The sequence below is a fragment of the Gavialis gangeticus genome, unplaced genomic scaffold (assembly GCF_001723915.1).
Source record: "Gavialis gangeticus isolate Ggan-Ray unplaced genomic scaffold, GavGan_comp1, whole genome shotgun sequence".
Classification (NCBI taxonomy): domain Eukaryota; kingdom Metazoa; phylum Chordata; order Crocodylia; family Gavialidae; genus Gavialis; species Gavialis gangeticus.
Window position 1 is genome coordinate 153,709,899 of NW_017729022.1, and position 16,505 is coordinate 153,726,403.

Genomic DNA, 16,505 nt, shown 5'->3' on the forward strand with positions numbered 1-16,505 from the left:
ATACTCCTCTTTGGAGATTTCACCCCCCTTCCACCGGGCGTACGCCGCCTTTTTGGCAAGCAGGCAGTCCCGGAAGCCCTTGGTGAGCCAGGGGGGCTTACGGACACTCCTGCCCCCCTTGCTTCTTGTCGGGATGGACACCCCTTGGGCCGTGAGTATCGTTTCCTTAAGGATACACTGAGTTCCTCTGCCCTCAAGGACCCCAGTGCCCCTCCCACTAATCTCCTCATCTCAACGAAGTTCTTATATATCTGGTGTGACAGAATCAAAGCTTGTGTCCAATTAGGGAATGCCATGCTCAAGCCTCTCTTACTCAGTCCGCCTGGAGGATCTTCTGCTTCCTCTGGCCAATGAGGCCAGAGGGTTTTACATATTTTGCCCAGCTTGTCATCTGCTGAGCACGTGGCCAGGACAACAGAGGCCATCTTGCCCGCACACACACACACAAATGGGTTGGGTATGGTAAAGTATGGGCGTTACACTTGTAGCACCATTGGGCAACATTTTGTACAAGAATTTGTTTTGATAGTTTCCTTTTAACAATGCTCTTCTGTTTTCAGGCCTTGTGAATTTATCTTCTTTACAACCAATTATTGGTGCTTCATGTATTTTATGCAATGTACCTTGAAGCTCTCAGGCCCTGAGCTACTGTGTCTGGAGAGTACGTGCAACTGAAACATGAAATTAGGTTACAAATAGCTCATCTATTGGCCAATTCAGATGTCAGCAAAATGTTTAAGTCAGAGCTCTGGACTCGTTAAGGTGTTTTGTCATTTCAAGTGCTGTCTATGACATGGACCTCTTGAAATTTGGCATTGCTGTGGCTGTCAGTGAGCCAGAGACTGGATCTTTGAGTTTCCTTCCAGCCTCTGAATTGACTGTGGAGGATTGAATCAGGGAACCCAAACTGATAAATAGCTTTCAAATACCACAGTTATGGGTGAATTGTAGGAACCAGAATACTTAAGGCAAAAAATGAGCAGGGGTATTCTTTTAAAATGATGATGATGTCCAGTCTGCAGGTGTTAATTACCATTGTAGTGAAAGCTGCCTCCTCCAATTTCAAAGCCATGCCTGGGGAATAAGAAGATTCACTATAGCTATGTGTAGTATATAGATGATAAGAGTAGAATTACATCACAGCACACGTGCTATGCATATGAATCTGTTGTATGTAAAATTTGTTCTTCAGTTGCTAACATTTGGCTTAACTTTGTGTGGAAGTAGTGGGGTGGGGGAGACAGAGAGCTCCAGCAGCAGCAGCAGGAGGAATGGGGAGGAGTGTGGCTGAGACTGAAATTAGGTCATTGTATTTTTAGGATTCTGTCACACAGCTCCTTCTCTTCTCATTAGGTACTTTCACTTCTCCAGCCCCACTCTGCCATGCACAAAACCTGCTCGTGGATAAGAACAAAATGGCAGCTACATAATTCTAGATAGAATAACTGATTTCAGCCCCTTTCATAAGAATATAGTAAATGCCATGCTGCATTAGACCAATGCTCCATATACCACAGTCTCCTGTTTCTAACAATGGCACGATTGAATGCCACAGAGAGAGAATTGAACCAGATATATCTAGAGTGATCTACCCTTATCCCCTCCCTGGCAGCCACCGTTTATTGGTGTAGAGATATCAGAGGAAATATCTCCAACTGTTCTCTTCAATAGCTATTAACAGAATTATCCAGTCATTATTATTATCCAGAATTATTCAGTCCTTTTTTGAACTTTGCTTTTCCATCTGCCTCTACCACCTCCTCTGGCAATGAATTCTGCAAGTTAACTATGCATTTATTAATCAATACTTTCTCCTGTTAGTTTTAAACCTACCTCCTACTACTTTCAGCAGGTGCACCTAGGTCTAGTATTCGGGAACTCGGTGAACAACAGTTCCCTGGTCACTTGGTCCAAACCCTTAATGAGGTTACAGACCTCTATCATCTATCATAGCAATACCTCACAGAGCCCCTGTTTGGTAGAGGAAGTGTCGAGGTACCTGCTACCAGGTGGGGTTGGATACCCTTTATATGGAAGAAATAGAGATCAAGGATGCATAGAGTCCCTGACGTGGAGAAGGGGAAGACTTTGTGGTGTGCACACCACTGCTGATGGGATGAAAATGGGGAGGGAGGCTGATAAAAGAAGGGTGTAAAACATAGCACAGAGCAAGCATCTCTAGACAGCTGCAAGCACCATAGGACTGGGAGGGACCCCCCCCTAAGTAGTTAAGCCCAGTCTCCTTTGTGCAGACAATCATTTCCCCATTGAGTCCCCAAAATATTCACTTCAAACCCTCTCTAATTCTCTTTCATTCAAAGGCTCTAGTTCCTTAAACACAGAGCCTCTCTTAATCTGATCCAGTTTGAGTTCATCTCTTTCAACGATGAATGACTGTCTGGCACCTGGTATTCTAACCTGGGACTTACCAGTGCCTCATACAGTGGTATCAATGCTTTCTTTTCTGTACTGAATAAATCCCACCTCAGACACCCTAAGATTGGGTTAACCTTGTTCACAATTGTTGCACAGATGGCTTATGGTTATCTTACAATGGTCCAAAACACCCAGTTCCTTCTTTTCTTCAAATATCTCCAGACTATGCACCTCCCCCGTATAGGTGAAGTTCTTGTTGGGCCCCAGGTGCATGGCTTTGGAACATTTCTTCATTCCACTTCTAATGCCTCATTCCACAAGATTATTTTAATCTTCCTGTATAATCTTTTGGTCTGCTTCTGCATTAGCAATATCCCTACCTTAGTGTCATCTGCAAGTTCTGTGAGGACAAGTCCAGCTTCAGCACCACGGTCACTGATGCAAATGTTACACAGGACAAGCTCTAGGACTGATCTCTGAGGAACCCCATTGTTAACCACTCTCCAGTCACCTTTCAATATAACCTGAGACACAGTATCAACATTTTGTTTCAGTCCGGATACATTAAACCTACTGCATTGCCCTTACCCAAGAAGTCTGTTATCTGCTCATGGAAAGTCGGACATTATCATCTAATAAAACTATGTTGTGCCTGAACCTATTTTCCAGTCATTACCTCATTCAGTTAAAAACAAATCTTCTTGGGAAAAGTAAGACAAGGCATCTCCACTAGGATTTTCCAGTCTTTCCATCAGACAGGGTAAAGTAGATGTCTTGCTCTGCTCTTTACCCACTATTAGATCAGAAGGGACATTCACAAGTCTTATAGATCCTTCAGTGTTCAGAGGAGTAAGGCCCAGAGAGAGTACAGAAGTCCTTTATTATCTTTCTATGTTGATCATTTCAGAGCTAGTGGGGGCATGGTGTGTGTCATCCACCCACTCTCCTGTCTGCTCTGTGCATAGATCCAGGAGTGAAAGCTGTTAGGAATGAATACTGTGTACTGCTCCTTCAGGGCTACTCCCCTCCTCTCTCCCCACAAAACCTATAACAATAACCACAAACTATTTCTCCCTTTTGGTATCTCCAGGTATCAAGGGAACAAGATATCATATGTAATCCACTGATGTAATTAAACTGTATAGAATATGAGCCTTTTTAACGTCAACATGCCCACTGGCCACATCCCATGATATCTCTCTTCCACTGTTCCATAAGGTGGCTGTTCCTAGGCTCTCAATTCAAGTCCTATTATGTATACATCTACCCTTGTCATAACACTACCTCTGAAACACTCACACCGCTTGGTCCCAATGCATAATATTAAGAGGGTGGAATTTAAAATGAAAAAGACTGTTTAAGTAATGTCAACAGCCTGACTAATTTCACAAAAGGAAGGAAATTCAAAGTTAAGGCAATGGGTATGTTCTTATCTAGATGCCTGAGGATTTTTGTGCATGACAATATGCCCCTAAAATTCAGAGCTGTCCCTTATGTCTTTAATTTCTCCCATTGTCTCTCTCCTTTTTTTTTTATTAAACATCAAAGTGAATTCACAACAGAGAGTCAGCCTAGAATTTAATCCTCTAAATACCTTGAAAATAGAGGTTTAGAATAGAAGTACCAATATACACCCTCAAAACTTCAGTGTAATATAAAAGAGATTCTAATCACAACAGATCATTACAAAGAAGAGTAAACCACTCTAAAAAATTAAGTGTCTTAAATATAATAAAAAGGAATAATTAAGAATCAAACAGGAAGCTGCCATCCTGACAATTTAATGATGCTCAGTGGGACTGAAAGAACTGGCTTTGCCATTAAGAAACAGTGGAAATCTGACAATTTCAAGATGGCAGTGAGATAAGATCTGGGCATGTTTTTAAAGATCAAGTGTAACTGAACCATCAACTACTTCTTTCTTTTCTTTTTTTTTTTAATACGTGGTAAAACTTGCCTTGAAAGAACCTTACAATATTTCAGATTCCTATTGCTTTCTAGTGCTTGTTCTTTCACTCTTCCCTTACCTCCTCAGATTATTCTCGTCTTGGGAAAGTGTTACAATGCAACCCCTATAGGGAGAAATATGACAGACTGATTTCTTGACTGGAAATTTTATTAAACAATGGCTGGTATTTGTTTAATTCTTTTTTAATTTGAGCTTTTAAAAATCAGTGTTGACATAACAATATCTGAGGTATTCTATCCAATTACATGAGGGGTATTTCATTAATTGTAGCCCTGTAATAAATTAACTTAGACTAGATCTGTGTTGTTTTCATATAAACTTTCAGGTATTCAGGAGTGCATCCTGCTAATGAATGTGACTGTTTTTTTAAACAGGATAGGTATACCAATTTCACAATTGTGAAATTTGTGCACCTAATTTATACAAGTATGCCCTGATTGTGCATTGAGACTAGATAATTACACATGAAAATAACTAATTATGAAAAATTGTGCACACAAAGAACTGTGTTGTGTGTACAGCCAGGGCACCTGAATGCCTTGTATGCATTATACAAGTGCATGTATTCAGATGCACAACTGCAAGCATTCTTGGAATGCACCACTGTATATTCAACTTGTTTTTAAAAAAAATCAGAGACAGTGCACTCTGCCTAATGAATCTGAGGACACGGACTTAATAAACTCTCAGAATACTCTACATTTGTATGGAGAAAGATGTTAATCTGTTTTCATAGCAAATTTTTATTACTATTTTCAGAAACAAACAGCAGAAGGATAATATGTTGATCTGGAACAGAAAATCATTCTTACAGTCACCAAATGCATATTCTATGCATCAACAACGGGTAGACAACAGACAGGTGCGGAACCTTTATATCGCGGTATTCTGAGTCATTTTAATTGCTTATTACTAGAGTTTTCTAACTCAGTTGTTTGGATCATTACCTTCTGCCTGCATAAAATTCTGCCTGAAATCATATAGTCTTCACCTCCTGTTTTAAAGCACTGTGTAAGAATGCTTTGTTTATGTTGCTACAGAGTTACCCTCCTCATCTGGCTGCACTTTTACTGTGAACGAAGAAATGGTGTGGGTTTATCTGCAGTGTATTTTGTTTGCAAAACACTATGATGTTTATGATGCTGAAAACCTTGATTGTTTTCATTATATTATTAGCTTACTTTTTCCAGACATCCTAGGTAAGTGTATGCAGAAAAATTCATTCAGAAATGATAGGCCAGATCGTCAGCTGGGGTAAAGTGGAGTAAATCCATTGATTTAGAAGGGTTTACACTGATTGCACCAGCTGGGCATTTGGCACAGAATAATCCAGTAAACCACAGGCATGTGACTTGTCACCCACGTAACTGTGTGTCAGAACAAATAACAAATGCTGAAGGCTCATTTTAGTACATAGTTTATCTTTATCTGCAACATTACTATTTGAGTCACAAATCATGAAGTCGGTTTTCAACTACCTGTATTCTGCTGCCATCCTGTGGCTTACAGAAATCATTGCATTATGATTGTAGATCTTTGTGACAGAACATTAATAAAATCTGTGAAGGTGACACACCATTAAGGTAGGGTCACTTTTGTGGTGGAAAAGGGGCTGGTGTTTGATATTAGGAACATTGTAACCTGACATCCCACAAACAGTAGCATTTTTCTGCATTTTAAACGATTACCAGTCTTGATTGGATTTCTGCTTGATAAACCGCAGACACACATAGTACAGCAGCATGAAACCAGTACTGAGACCAGCAAGGATGAGGTAGCTTGTGTAGAGAGGATGAGAATCCAGATCCAGAGCCTGGATTACCTATAACCATAAACATCATAAAATAGTAGTTAAAAGCATCTTTGGAATGGATCTATGGCACATTTCCTCCTTGTGATACTTTCCTCATTCCTCATAGCTTAGGTATAGCTTTCAGACAGGGATGTCATACCTTGCACCCGTGAGATGGATTTGGCCCAGTGGGCTACCCACTGGTGAGCCACTGGAAGCTGGACGCAATGTGGACAGGGGCCTGCTGCAGAAGCCAGGCCCCTGTGGGCATGGCAATCGGTGACAGGAGACTGACAGCAGGCTGATCTGGCCCTGATCTGCCTCCATCATCACTGCTGCAATCCAAACTCCTTGGCTACTGGCCCTGGAGCCACCACTGCCACCACATGTCCTGTGCTGGAGCCAGAACTGGCACAGCCGCTGCCACCACTGTCTCAGCTAGATCTGGTGCATAGGGAGCCCCTTGGTCCAGATCTTGTCTGGGGTGCAGTGTGAGTTTGACACCTGTGCTTTAAGATACGGGACTACTATGTTCTGACTGTCAATTACAGCTGCGTCACTTGATGGGTCAGGATTAATACAGCCCCATGTTTACACACTGTTGTTCATGTGTAGCTGATGTTTGACAGAGAATTATTGCTATATTGGTCCCTGGATAGGAAGGGATGAAAAATTCAGGCACCATATAAACACTGAAGGCAAATCTGCCAGAGACAAATCCCTTCTACAGGAGTGGCAGAGGTTTGCCATTTGTGCTACAGTCTGCTTTGACTTTGTGTACACATGCACACTGGAGAAACACAGTGAGATTTCCCCATCATTCAGGTTAGTATCAACGGTAACTGGAGCATCCAAACGTTAAAAGCCAGGGCTCTTAATCATTATACCAGTAGAAGAAAGGTCTATTCAAACCTAGTGGCTCATTGGAGGGTTAAGGCTGCGCTAGTTTCTTAGCCAATGGCACACACGAGAGTGATGTGGCTAGCATCACATCTGGCTGCTGGAAAGACCAGGTACCAATTTGTAGCTGGGTCAGCTGGGAATGGCCTTTGACATGAATCCAGAGCAGGATTTAAACTCCCCACTCCAGAGCTATAGTGAGAAGCTTTAACAGTGTTGGTGCTATGCCCCTTTACACCTGTGAGTCTCTACTTTAGTCTGCCTTCAGCTAGTATCCCAGCAACCTTCTGAAACAGGCTTCAGAAGCTCACTTGCAAACGGGGCTGGAGAATGCTTCGCTCTTCCTTCTCCGTGGATGCTGGAATGGGAGTAAGTGCATGTGGTTTTAACCACTGCTACGCCCTCCTTTTCCTTCTCTGTCCTTGCACAGGATCTGACAGGGAGCTTGTACAGAAAGGGAGCAACTAAATAATCCCACCAAACCTCACTGATGCCATAGCATTAACCTCAGCTGAGGTCAGAGAGTTTGACTGAGCCAGTTATGACAAAAATACAGATGCCTTTTCTTAATAATTTATCAAATACTTCTTTGCATTCTTATTGGAGAGCAACTTACAAGTTTCCCTGGAATTTGAAAGGTAACATTGCCAACTGTCATGTGGTACGTGAGTCCTGTGAACTGAAGTTGCATCAGGCTTTGAAAATTCCATCTGAGAAAAGATATTTTAGAAAACCATGATGGAACTGGAAAAGATGGCAAGAAGGGAAAGGAAGAAGCTATTTTAATATAAATACACCAAATGTATCCACAGCCTCTAAAACAGAGGTTCCCAAACTTTTTCTTATAGCATACCCCCTTCTAGGTTTACCAGCTGCCCACGTACCCCTACCAACATACGTTTTATATTATAACCCCTTAACTGCCAATTATTACTATAATGAAAACTAAATCCGCCATGACACAATTTCTCCAGTGTACGTCCCCAGAGATGTCTTGCGTACTCCCAGGGGTACACATACCACAGTTTGGGAACCCCAGCTCTAAAACAAACAGGTTATCATGAGTTTCATGAACACGCTATCATAGAATTCATCTTGCTGATGGATTAACATGTCTAAACAAATTACTTGGGTATAAAAATTGGGTATGCAAACCTGGAGGGTCCCCCTTTATCCTGCCACCAAAAAGCTCAAAAAAACTAGTACAGTCCCTCCTTTGGGAGGCTTTTTGCCTATATTGTACTTAATTAAAGCATATTTAGTTTGGGGCCACATTTGATTAAATGGTTTAAGTTTTGTTTAAAAAACAAGCTAGTAAACAAACTATAAAAACACTAGAAAGGGCTTCATTTTAGAATACCACAATATCTCTCTCTTTCTCTCTCTCTCTCTTTAGTTTTTAAGCATTCTGCTCAGGTATCTGCTCCAGACTCTAGAGTTGCACTTGTGTGGGAGAGCCTGAAAATGATGTTGGCTATATCAGCACAACAGTGCAATTGAGAAGTCTGCATTCGTTGTGCAAGCTGAAAAAAATGCAAAAAGTAAGCAAGCAGCATAAATAACTAAAAGGAAATTGGAATTTTTTTTAGTATTTTCTGTTCAAATAATATATATGATGTATACACTAAATACATTTGTTTTGAAATGAGATTTAAGTTGACAGTTCAAATATTATTTTAGCAAAGTAACTGCCATGTACTGTTGGTATTTGTTGTACAATGACAATGGTAAAATGCAGTATTAAATAAGGCTTCCTAATATTTCACTTATAATTGAGCTCTATAGGGAAAATAATGTAGTTCTGAACTTTAATCAGACAGGTTTTATGCTCATCTTTGAATTATTTTTCTAAAAACAAATTAAAGACAGTACCAAGCTTTTAAATAGTGCTTTTTAACCACAGATACCAGAAAGTTAGCTATTATTAACCTCCCTTAGAGACAAGGGAGCTGAGGCACACAGCAATGATTGGTTCATCTAGCCTCATCCAACAGGACAGTAAAAGAGCTGTTACTGGGAATGGAGCCCAGGCCTTCTGAGCTGTCATACTGAGCTGTGTTCAGATTGCCTATTGTTTACAGAAGTTATAAGTATGTGACATCTATGAGTCTGCACCCGTCTTACCTGTCCACAGGTTTTCTAAGCTTATCACAAAACCACCACTCAGGAAAAATGTTATGAAAAGCGAATTGCCTAAGAAGGCCGAGAGCTGTAAGGTTGGCAGCAGAGCTGACACCCAAAGCGCCATTCCTCGAGCACAATAAACCACCAGCCAGACTGACAAGAGGTTCAGAAGGAAATGTTCTGGCACAGGACTGAGATTTGCCAACCAGTAGATGGGAACCCCATAGATTATTACAAAAACGCAATGTTCTGGAAGTTCACCCAAAATCTGGGGACAGAAGAAGAAAAAATGAAAATCACAGAACTTTCTTATTTCAGATCAACCATTCTGCAGGAAATAATCAATGAAAATGTAATCATCATCCCCTTTTTAGATGTTCTCAATCACATGCTAAAAATAAAATGAGGCTTCTGCTTAATTTCTTTTTCCATTGCTGGTTGTGACATTTTCTGTAATGAAGCTAATAAGGATAGTCTTCTTGTTAAGGATTACACTTTTTGCTATGTTTAGTTTGTCAGCATCCATAAAAACTCATATAACCTTTATAGCAAAATGTCCCTATTGAGTCTCTACAAATGCAGTTTTGTCCAAATTCTAAAGCAAACACTTCAAAGCACAAACTAGTACCTTTCCTCTTTTCTGCTATTGGGCCAGCCTATTGCACAATCTAATTAATTCAGTTTTAACAAAAAAAATATAGAATGCACATCAACTTAAAAATATGTATGTAATATTGTAATAATTGAATCCATAGGAACAAAGAATGTACTTGAAGTGTTAGGTGACTTACTACTATACCTCTACTGCTGTGTTCATAACAAATTACATTGTTTTTTCTGTGAAAACTATGCTATCTATGTGACATGATTTGAAGCATGATTTTTCAGGCAGCTAACGAGGGTTTTATATCTTGTGTGGAAATGGAAACCTAAATTATAGATGCCATAGTGGCTGAAACTCATCAAAAAGAGGCAGCATTACAAAGAAGGGGTTATTCTCAGCTCTGGCAGTAACAACATATATTTTAAAAAGATTCTTTGATTTTTTTTTTTTTTCCAGGAACAGTGGTGCTTCCTACACTTAATATATTTGTTTCCCTAGAGCAATCCTGAATTGAGCCCTTGAAGGTGAAAGTAGCAGCTAACATATTCTACCTCAATATTTTGCTACTTATTTCTGAGGCAAAGTGAAGACGAGGTCAGCAATACCATACACATACAAACAACCCCCTATTATTGCTATTTTATCATATATTGGCAGTATTTTTTAAAGATCTTTTGTATTACATGTTGCATCACTAAACTCTCAACAGCACTCTAACTACACAGTAAGCAGAAGAAAAGTTATGTGAAAAGGTCTTGCATATCATATTTGATTTTCAGAATTCCCAAATTTGGCAATGAGTTGTACCAATAACAGCATTAGGGGATTGAGAATTTAGAAAGGATTTTTGGCCTTTTGAGGGGTTTTTTTAAAACACTTCATGGGCTAAAATTATTGATGCAAACAAATAACAAAAGACCTCACACGTCCAACTACCTGATCTGTGTGCACAGACATTTACAACTGGAAATCAGTAACTGCCAATTATGCTCAGAAGTGACGTTTGCCACAAAAGTGGGGCAGAAATAACTGCGGGCAGAACTTTGGTACTTTGCAAAAATCTATCCTTTACACAGCACATGTTAAAGATGCTTTGTAAAAACATAAAAAGGCAAGGGTTTTGTGTGATATCTTATTGAACAAGCTGTATGATTGGGAGAGATGTTGAGGCATCAAGGAAGGCTAATTGTTGCCCAAAAGCTTCTCCAATATTTCTGCCAACTGTATAGTTGGGACATCACATAAAAGCTGTACTTCTCATACATTACCTGGACAATCAGAGCTATCCAGACTCCAGCCCGCTTTGTAAAAGCAGCAATCTACACTGATTTTTAAATCATACATTTAAGACACTGAAAAGGGCCTTCCTCTTCACCATCACAATCCAAGCTAAACTACGGTGACAGGGACCATGCTTTCGCTTAGAAAGACATATTGACCATTTAGAACAAATGACTTCATTATTGCCTACATGATCATGCTGACTTTTCTCTAACCGGTCAACACAGAGGGCAATGAGAAGCAACTGGCCAAGATTAATCTCTGCCATTTTTCTAATTTTGGCACTGGTTTGTGCATAGTGGAAGATTACAAAGGTCTTGTACCTTGCATAAGACAAGGGTTTCTTTTCTTTAGTGACGAAGGCTGGAAGGCCCTCTAGGCTGCTACGCCATTTCAAAGATATCAGAGTAACTTTCTTGCAGTGATTTAAAGCTTTTCCATGTCTTCACCTGCTGCTGTGGAACTGACCAGGTGTCTTTGCCACAGCCATATTTGTAAAGGTTCCTACAGTGCCTTTGATGATTTTCTTGCCTGGGGTTAGGCTCATAGTTTATGGAGCTAGGTGCCTCAAGTGTGTTATGAGGCTTACTTAATTAGTTAATGAACGTTTGGGAACCAGGATGACAACTGCATCTGACAGTCATCAGAGAAGTGCAAAGTACAATCAGAATTTCATCACCCACACAACAAGTCTTTGACTTTTCATCTTAAAACCTAATATGCACTTTTTTGACAGCTGAAAGTAGTTACCTTAGCAAAGAAATATGGACTGACAGAGTATATTCCATCTTCTAAATCATGATAAAGCATAGCTTTTTCTGAATGACCTACAGGATAAAACACAAATGAGTTTATTTCATGCTAGGTCTGCCCTTAGCTAATACTTTTTTCACTATTGAGAATTATTTTCTTGTTTTGATTGTTTTAAAACATTAGCAACAAAATTGACACTTACATTTTGCAATAACATCAAAAATCACTGCAAAAGGAGTTATTGCACCCATCATGTACAAGAGAGCTGTTGTGTCCTGAATAGAAAGATTGTTTTTCTCGTGACCATAGAACAAGAATCCAATTAATAATGACATGAGAAGGGCCTCACACCCATGGATTAACAATGTTGAAATATCTCTGAAATCATTGGAGACTTGACGACTGTGAAAACAACAATGCTAATTGTAAGTTATAATATTCACTAAAGCCAGCTACTCTCTACTTAGTTTGACCTGAATTCTGTTCTCATTTACATGCATTTACTCCCTTTAAATGGGAACAAAATTTGACTATTTAGAAAATCACATAGAATACAAATAGAAAATATTGTAACAAATGGGCATCCACCCACTTGCTTCATGGTTACAATTATTCTAAGATAGTATGGCTGCAGGGAACCTCTTAGTAGAAACGGGGATGGAAATTAGATCCTCAGCTCTAAATGTATTGATTCAATCACTTGAGATAAGGGGAAACTCTGCTAAAGAAATGTCTATGCCTTGTGCTTCTAATATCACTGACTATACTGTAGTAGTACTCTATACATATTAAGCTATTTAAATCTTGATTTTTTTAGTAGTTGTGTAAATGTCAGTAGTAGTCAGAATCTATCGTTATAAAAATAATCAGTATCAATATCAATAAACTATTGCATTAAAACAGTGGTGTTCAACTTTTTGGTCCCATGGGCTGGATCAGTGGCCAGATGAGTGGTATGGGCTGAATCCAGCACATGGGGTTGGTCCATGGCTGGATCCAGCATAGTGTTGGTCTTCAGATGCAGGCTGGAACACCAGCCTGGCCCCATGTTATCAGATCCAGCCTTATACCCGCTGATTTCTGAGCGTATGGATCCACGGGGCTCCTCACAAGTCTAGAAATGTGATGGCAGGAAAGCAGTATTTAACACTGTTACAGGGGATATCCATGGGCCAGATGACATGGTTCCATGGGTGAGAAGTTGAGTGCTACTGTGCTAAAATAATCAAATGTCTTACAATACAATTTGAGACATTGGAGTCGCAATTAATTTATTTGAGCTCCTTAATGTGGGGAGCACTACACAATCAACCAGAGCAAGGATGCTCAACCAAAAGCCCACAGGCCGGTGTTATCTGGCCTGTGGGGCTCCCAGAGGGGCCAGGAATTTGGGGTCCAGGCAAGTCAGAGTTGGGTCCACCACTGAAACCTGGCATGCCAAGCCCTGTTGGGAATACAAGTTGGCAGTGGGGGCAAATAAAAGGCTGTGTTAACCCCTTTGGTCACTGCCACTTGGCCTCCCTCCACTGCTGTATCCATATCTGGCCTGCAAGAAGCCCCACAATCTAGATCTGGCCTTGAGGACTGAGTAAGTTTGACAACCTGGGCTAGAGGAACAGTGTATGTGCCTTATTCTGAAGAATAAAACAGGTAGGACACAGAACAAGGTAGTATAGTGGTCCCCAGCCTTCACATGGCCATGGGCAACAATACTGAACAAGTAACATGTTTTGGACAACATCCCTGTAACTCTCAGTTTTAATTTTTTAATTTTCTCTGGCCATGAGTAGTGCTGGAAGGGGTCTTGGGCAACGTATTGCCAAAAGCTCTGGGTTTGGGGACCACCAAATCTTAAGATTACAACTAGTATAGCAACTCGCATATTCTAATGGGGATAAATGTTTAGTACCGGCTTTCTCCAGACACTTGGCATGTGCACATTTTGCCCTTTATGCTGCCTTTTTTTTTAACTATTCAGCTGCATTTCATTTTTAAGTATTTATGGAAGACATCAATTTATGTTGATGGTGAGATTACCTCAGTAATACAGTGAACAGCTTGATGTTCCCTGGTAACTGGTTAGTTGAATGGGAATGCATGTTAATCAGCTCCTCTGACTGGAAATGGGAACTGTCGAAGAGCAATGAAAAAGTAAATGGAACTAGCTAACTCAATCTTCAGCAATTAATATGCTGGATAAGAAACAAGTTATTTAAATGCATATATAATTATTTTACCATTGTTCACTGGAAGCAGTAGTTGTAATTTCTCTTTCATTTGATTTCCATAAGAAGTCATCAGAATCTTTGACCTTTTCCTGGAACAAGGCAGCAAACATCCTTGCCCTTTTCTGACTTTCCATCTCTTTTTCTTTGGTCTGCCTATCAATGCTGGTCAAATCAACTACAAAACATTATTTGACATTAATCTACATACCTAGAGAAATTTTAACTGAATCATACTTTGTACATATAGCCATATGTTTCTTCATAAAAAGAATGTACCGAGATATAACACATCTATTCAGGAAGCCTCAGCAACTTTTACTATTTTATACCATAGTAACATTATCTAGTTATTGAAATAAACACTGATAAGCTTTTAAATCTGGCCAAGGCAATATTCTAGTTTATCATAGTACAAATGGGCTTTACTTTCACTTTTATATGTGAATTCTAGTGGCTAGAGGCAGGGTTTATAAATAAAAGTTCTGGATTCTTTTTCTGGTTAAGTTTACAATTTATTGTGTGAACTTGGCTAAATTTCAGAGTTCACAATCCCTCTATGCTTTTGTTTCTCCATCAGTAAAAACACGGGTGGATCTAGGATTTTGAAAAGCAGGGTGCCCATGGTAAGGTGCATCATTATATATAACACAACATATTTTTCTCCAGGTAAAAAGAAACTAGAAGCTTTACTAACATGCTAAGGTCCTAGGGCGGTATTATTCAGTTTAAGATTGATGTAAAAACAAGTTAACTTTATTGGAATAAGAAAAAAAACAGTCTGCATGGGCTGTGAAATAGGAGCTACATTACCAGGAGCAGCTAACAGCAGAATTGCAGAAGGAAGGATAACTTGGTTTGTGGAACATGAAGACCATTAAGAAGGAGAGAGGTTATTAACACCTGTAGAATGAAGAACTTAGAAGGAATCAGGTAGATTTTAATGAAACATGAAATCAATTGACTCCCTCAGTGCTGCCTGACTAGCATGGGTGACCGGTGCCACCTTAGTTGGGGGGGCATGTGCCCCCCCCCCAGCGACCAGTCAACACCCGGGGGGGGGGGTCCCCTGGTGCAAATCTCACCGGCTGGGGGGCGTGTCCCACCACAGCCAATCTTGCTGACTGGGAAGCAGCCACGGCACTCCCAGAAGTGGCTGTAGCACTTCATCCGGCATTCCCATTCCCCGGCCAGTGCTCACAGGGGGTACACTGGTGCTCCCGTTTGCCTCCCCCCTGCACATCGCCTAAGCAGGGAGTGTGGCCTGTCAGGGGGTGCACCAGCACTCTCAGGGGGTGCACCTGCACTCTTGTGCACGCTCTACATGTCACCACTGCTGACTAGAAATGCTTTGCCCCTGCCAAGCAGTTGGTTTTAGAGTTTGGGTGGAACAAGAATTACAGAAGGATGCATCAGTGTAACCACCCCGCCCCCCCCAGTAAAAAGTGATAATGATAAGCAAAAGAAATTATAGCAGTAATTGATAATACATGCTTTCATCCCAGGGGGAGGAAGAGGACTATATGTAAGTGGAAAGTAGTGAAGGTATGATTTTAATTGGCAATCTATTCTAAGCTTTTCAATGTTAAAAAATGTATGTCAAGTTAAAAGAGAATGATTCTTAAGTTCCACATTATGACTTAAAAAACTAACCTTTGTAATGATGTGTAGAATATACTCAACATTTTAGGAAAAAAAAGTTTATGGGAAAATAACAACTATGGGTCATGCACAAATTTACTGCACCAACTCTCACTACCTCCTTCATGCCAGAGCCCAGCCCTGTATTCCCTCCAATTCCCTCAGCTGCTAGGTGTCAGTGTGTGTTTTTTGTGTCCTCTCTCCTCCTCCATTTCCAACCATTGTCAACCATTTTCTCCCCTGATATGGGATCTCTTCCCCCCACCCACACCTAGGGAGCAAATGGAGGATCCTATCGGGGTTCTGCGTATCCCTGCAATTCTACCTTTGCTGTACCAGAGGCTCTGTATGCCTCCCATTCCCAGTGTCCCCACACAGGTAGGGGCTCTGTGCAAACTCCTTATATCTCCTTTTTTCTCGTGGACTCCCCCCACCCCCAAGTTCTTATTTTTCTGTCTGGGAAATAAATTGTTCAGGGTGACGGTGGTTGGAGTAGGGAGAGTACTGTTACACTAGAACATGTCCCTTCCAACCCTACATCTATGAATCTATGAATGTGTATGGCTGTCATCAATTGGTTCTTTGATCCATACTCAATTATAAAAGCAGCTAGAAGTGATGATCCTGCTAATTAGGGGGCATGGACTCTGCATGTACCCTATTTTTCTCTTCCAGGTCTCTGATTTCCACCAATATCAATAGGATTCTGCTTATTGACAATGATAGTATGCCTTGAAAATTTGGAACTAATGAGATGAATGATTGAAAAGTAACTGAATTATGTCCTAACACAAATGCCATTAAACTGAAGATAGGGTTCCACAAGTCTTCACAGAAGGG

At 40.4% G+C, this 16,505-nt stretch overlaps 1 protein-coding gene across 1 annotated transcript in view; it reads right to left on the bottom strand.

Annotated features, from left to right (window-relative positions):
* Positions 1-5,068: 5,068 nt before the first annotated feature.
* ABCG8 (ATP binding cassette subfamily G member 8) overlaps positions 5,069-16,505 on the bottom strand; it is a 37,646-nt gene continuing 26,209 nt past the window's right edge. Inside the window, exons 8-14 of the mRNA XM_019516359.1 lie at positions 14,037-14,202; positions 13,837-13,929; positions 12,002-12,201; positions 11,797-11,873; positions 9,162-9,429; positions 7,654-7,781; positions 5,069-6,167 (exon numbers count right to left, since the gene is read on the bottom strand). Of these exons, the coding sequence (XP_019371904.1) occupies positions 6,030-6,167; positions 7,654-7,781; positions 9,162-9,429; positions 11,797-11,873; positions 12,002-12,201; positions 13,837-13,929; positions 14,037-14,202 (1,070 nt within the window). The 3' untranslated portion in view covers positions 5,069-6,029. The remainder of the gene's footprint in view (positions 6,168-7,653; positions 7,782-9,161; positions 9,430-11,796; positions 11,874-12,001; positions 12,202-13,836; positions 13,930-14,036; positions 14,203-16,505) is intronic.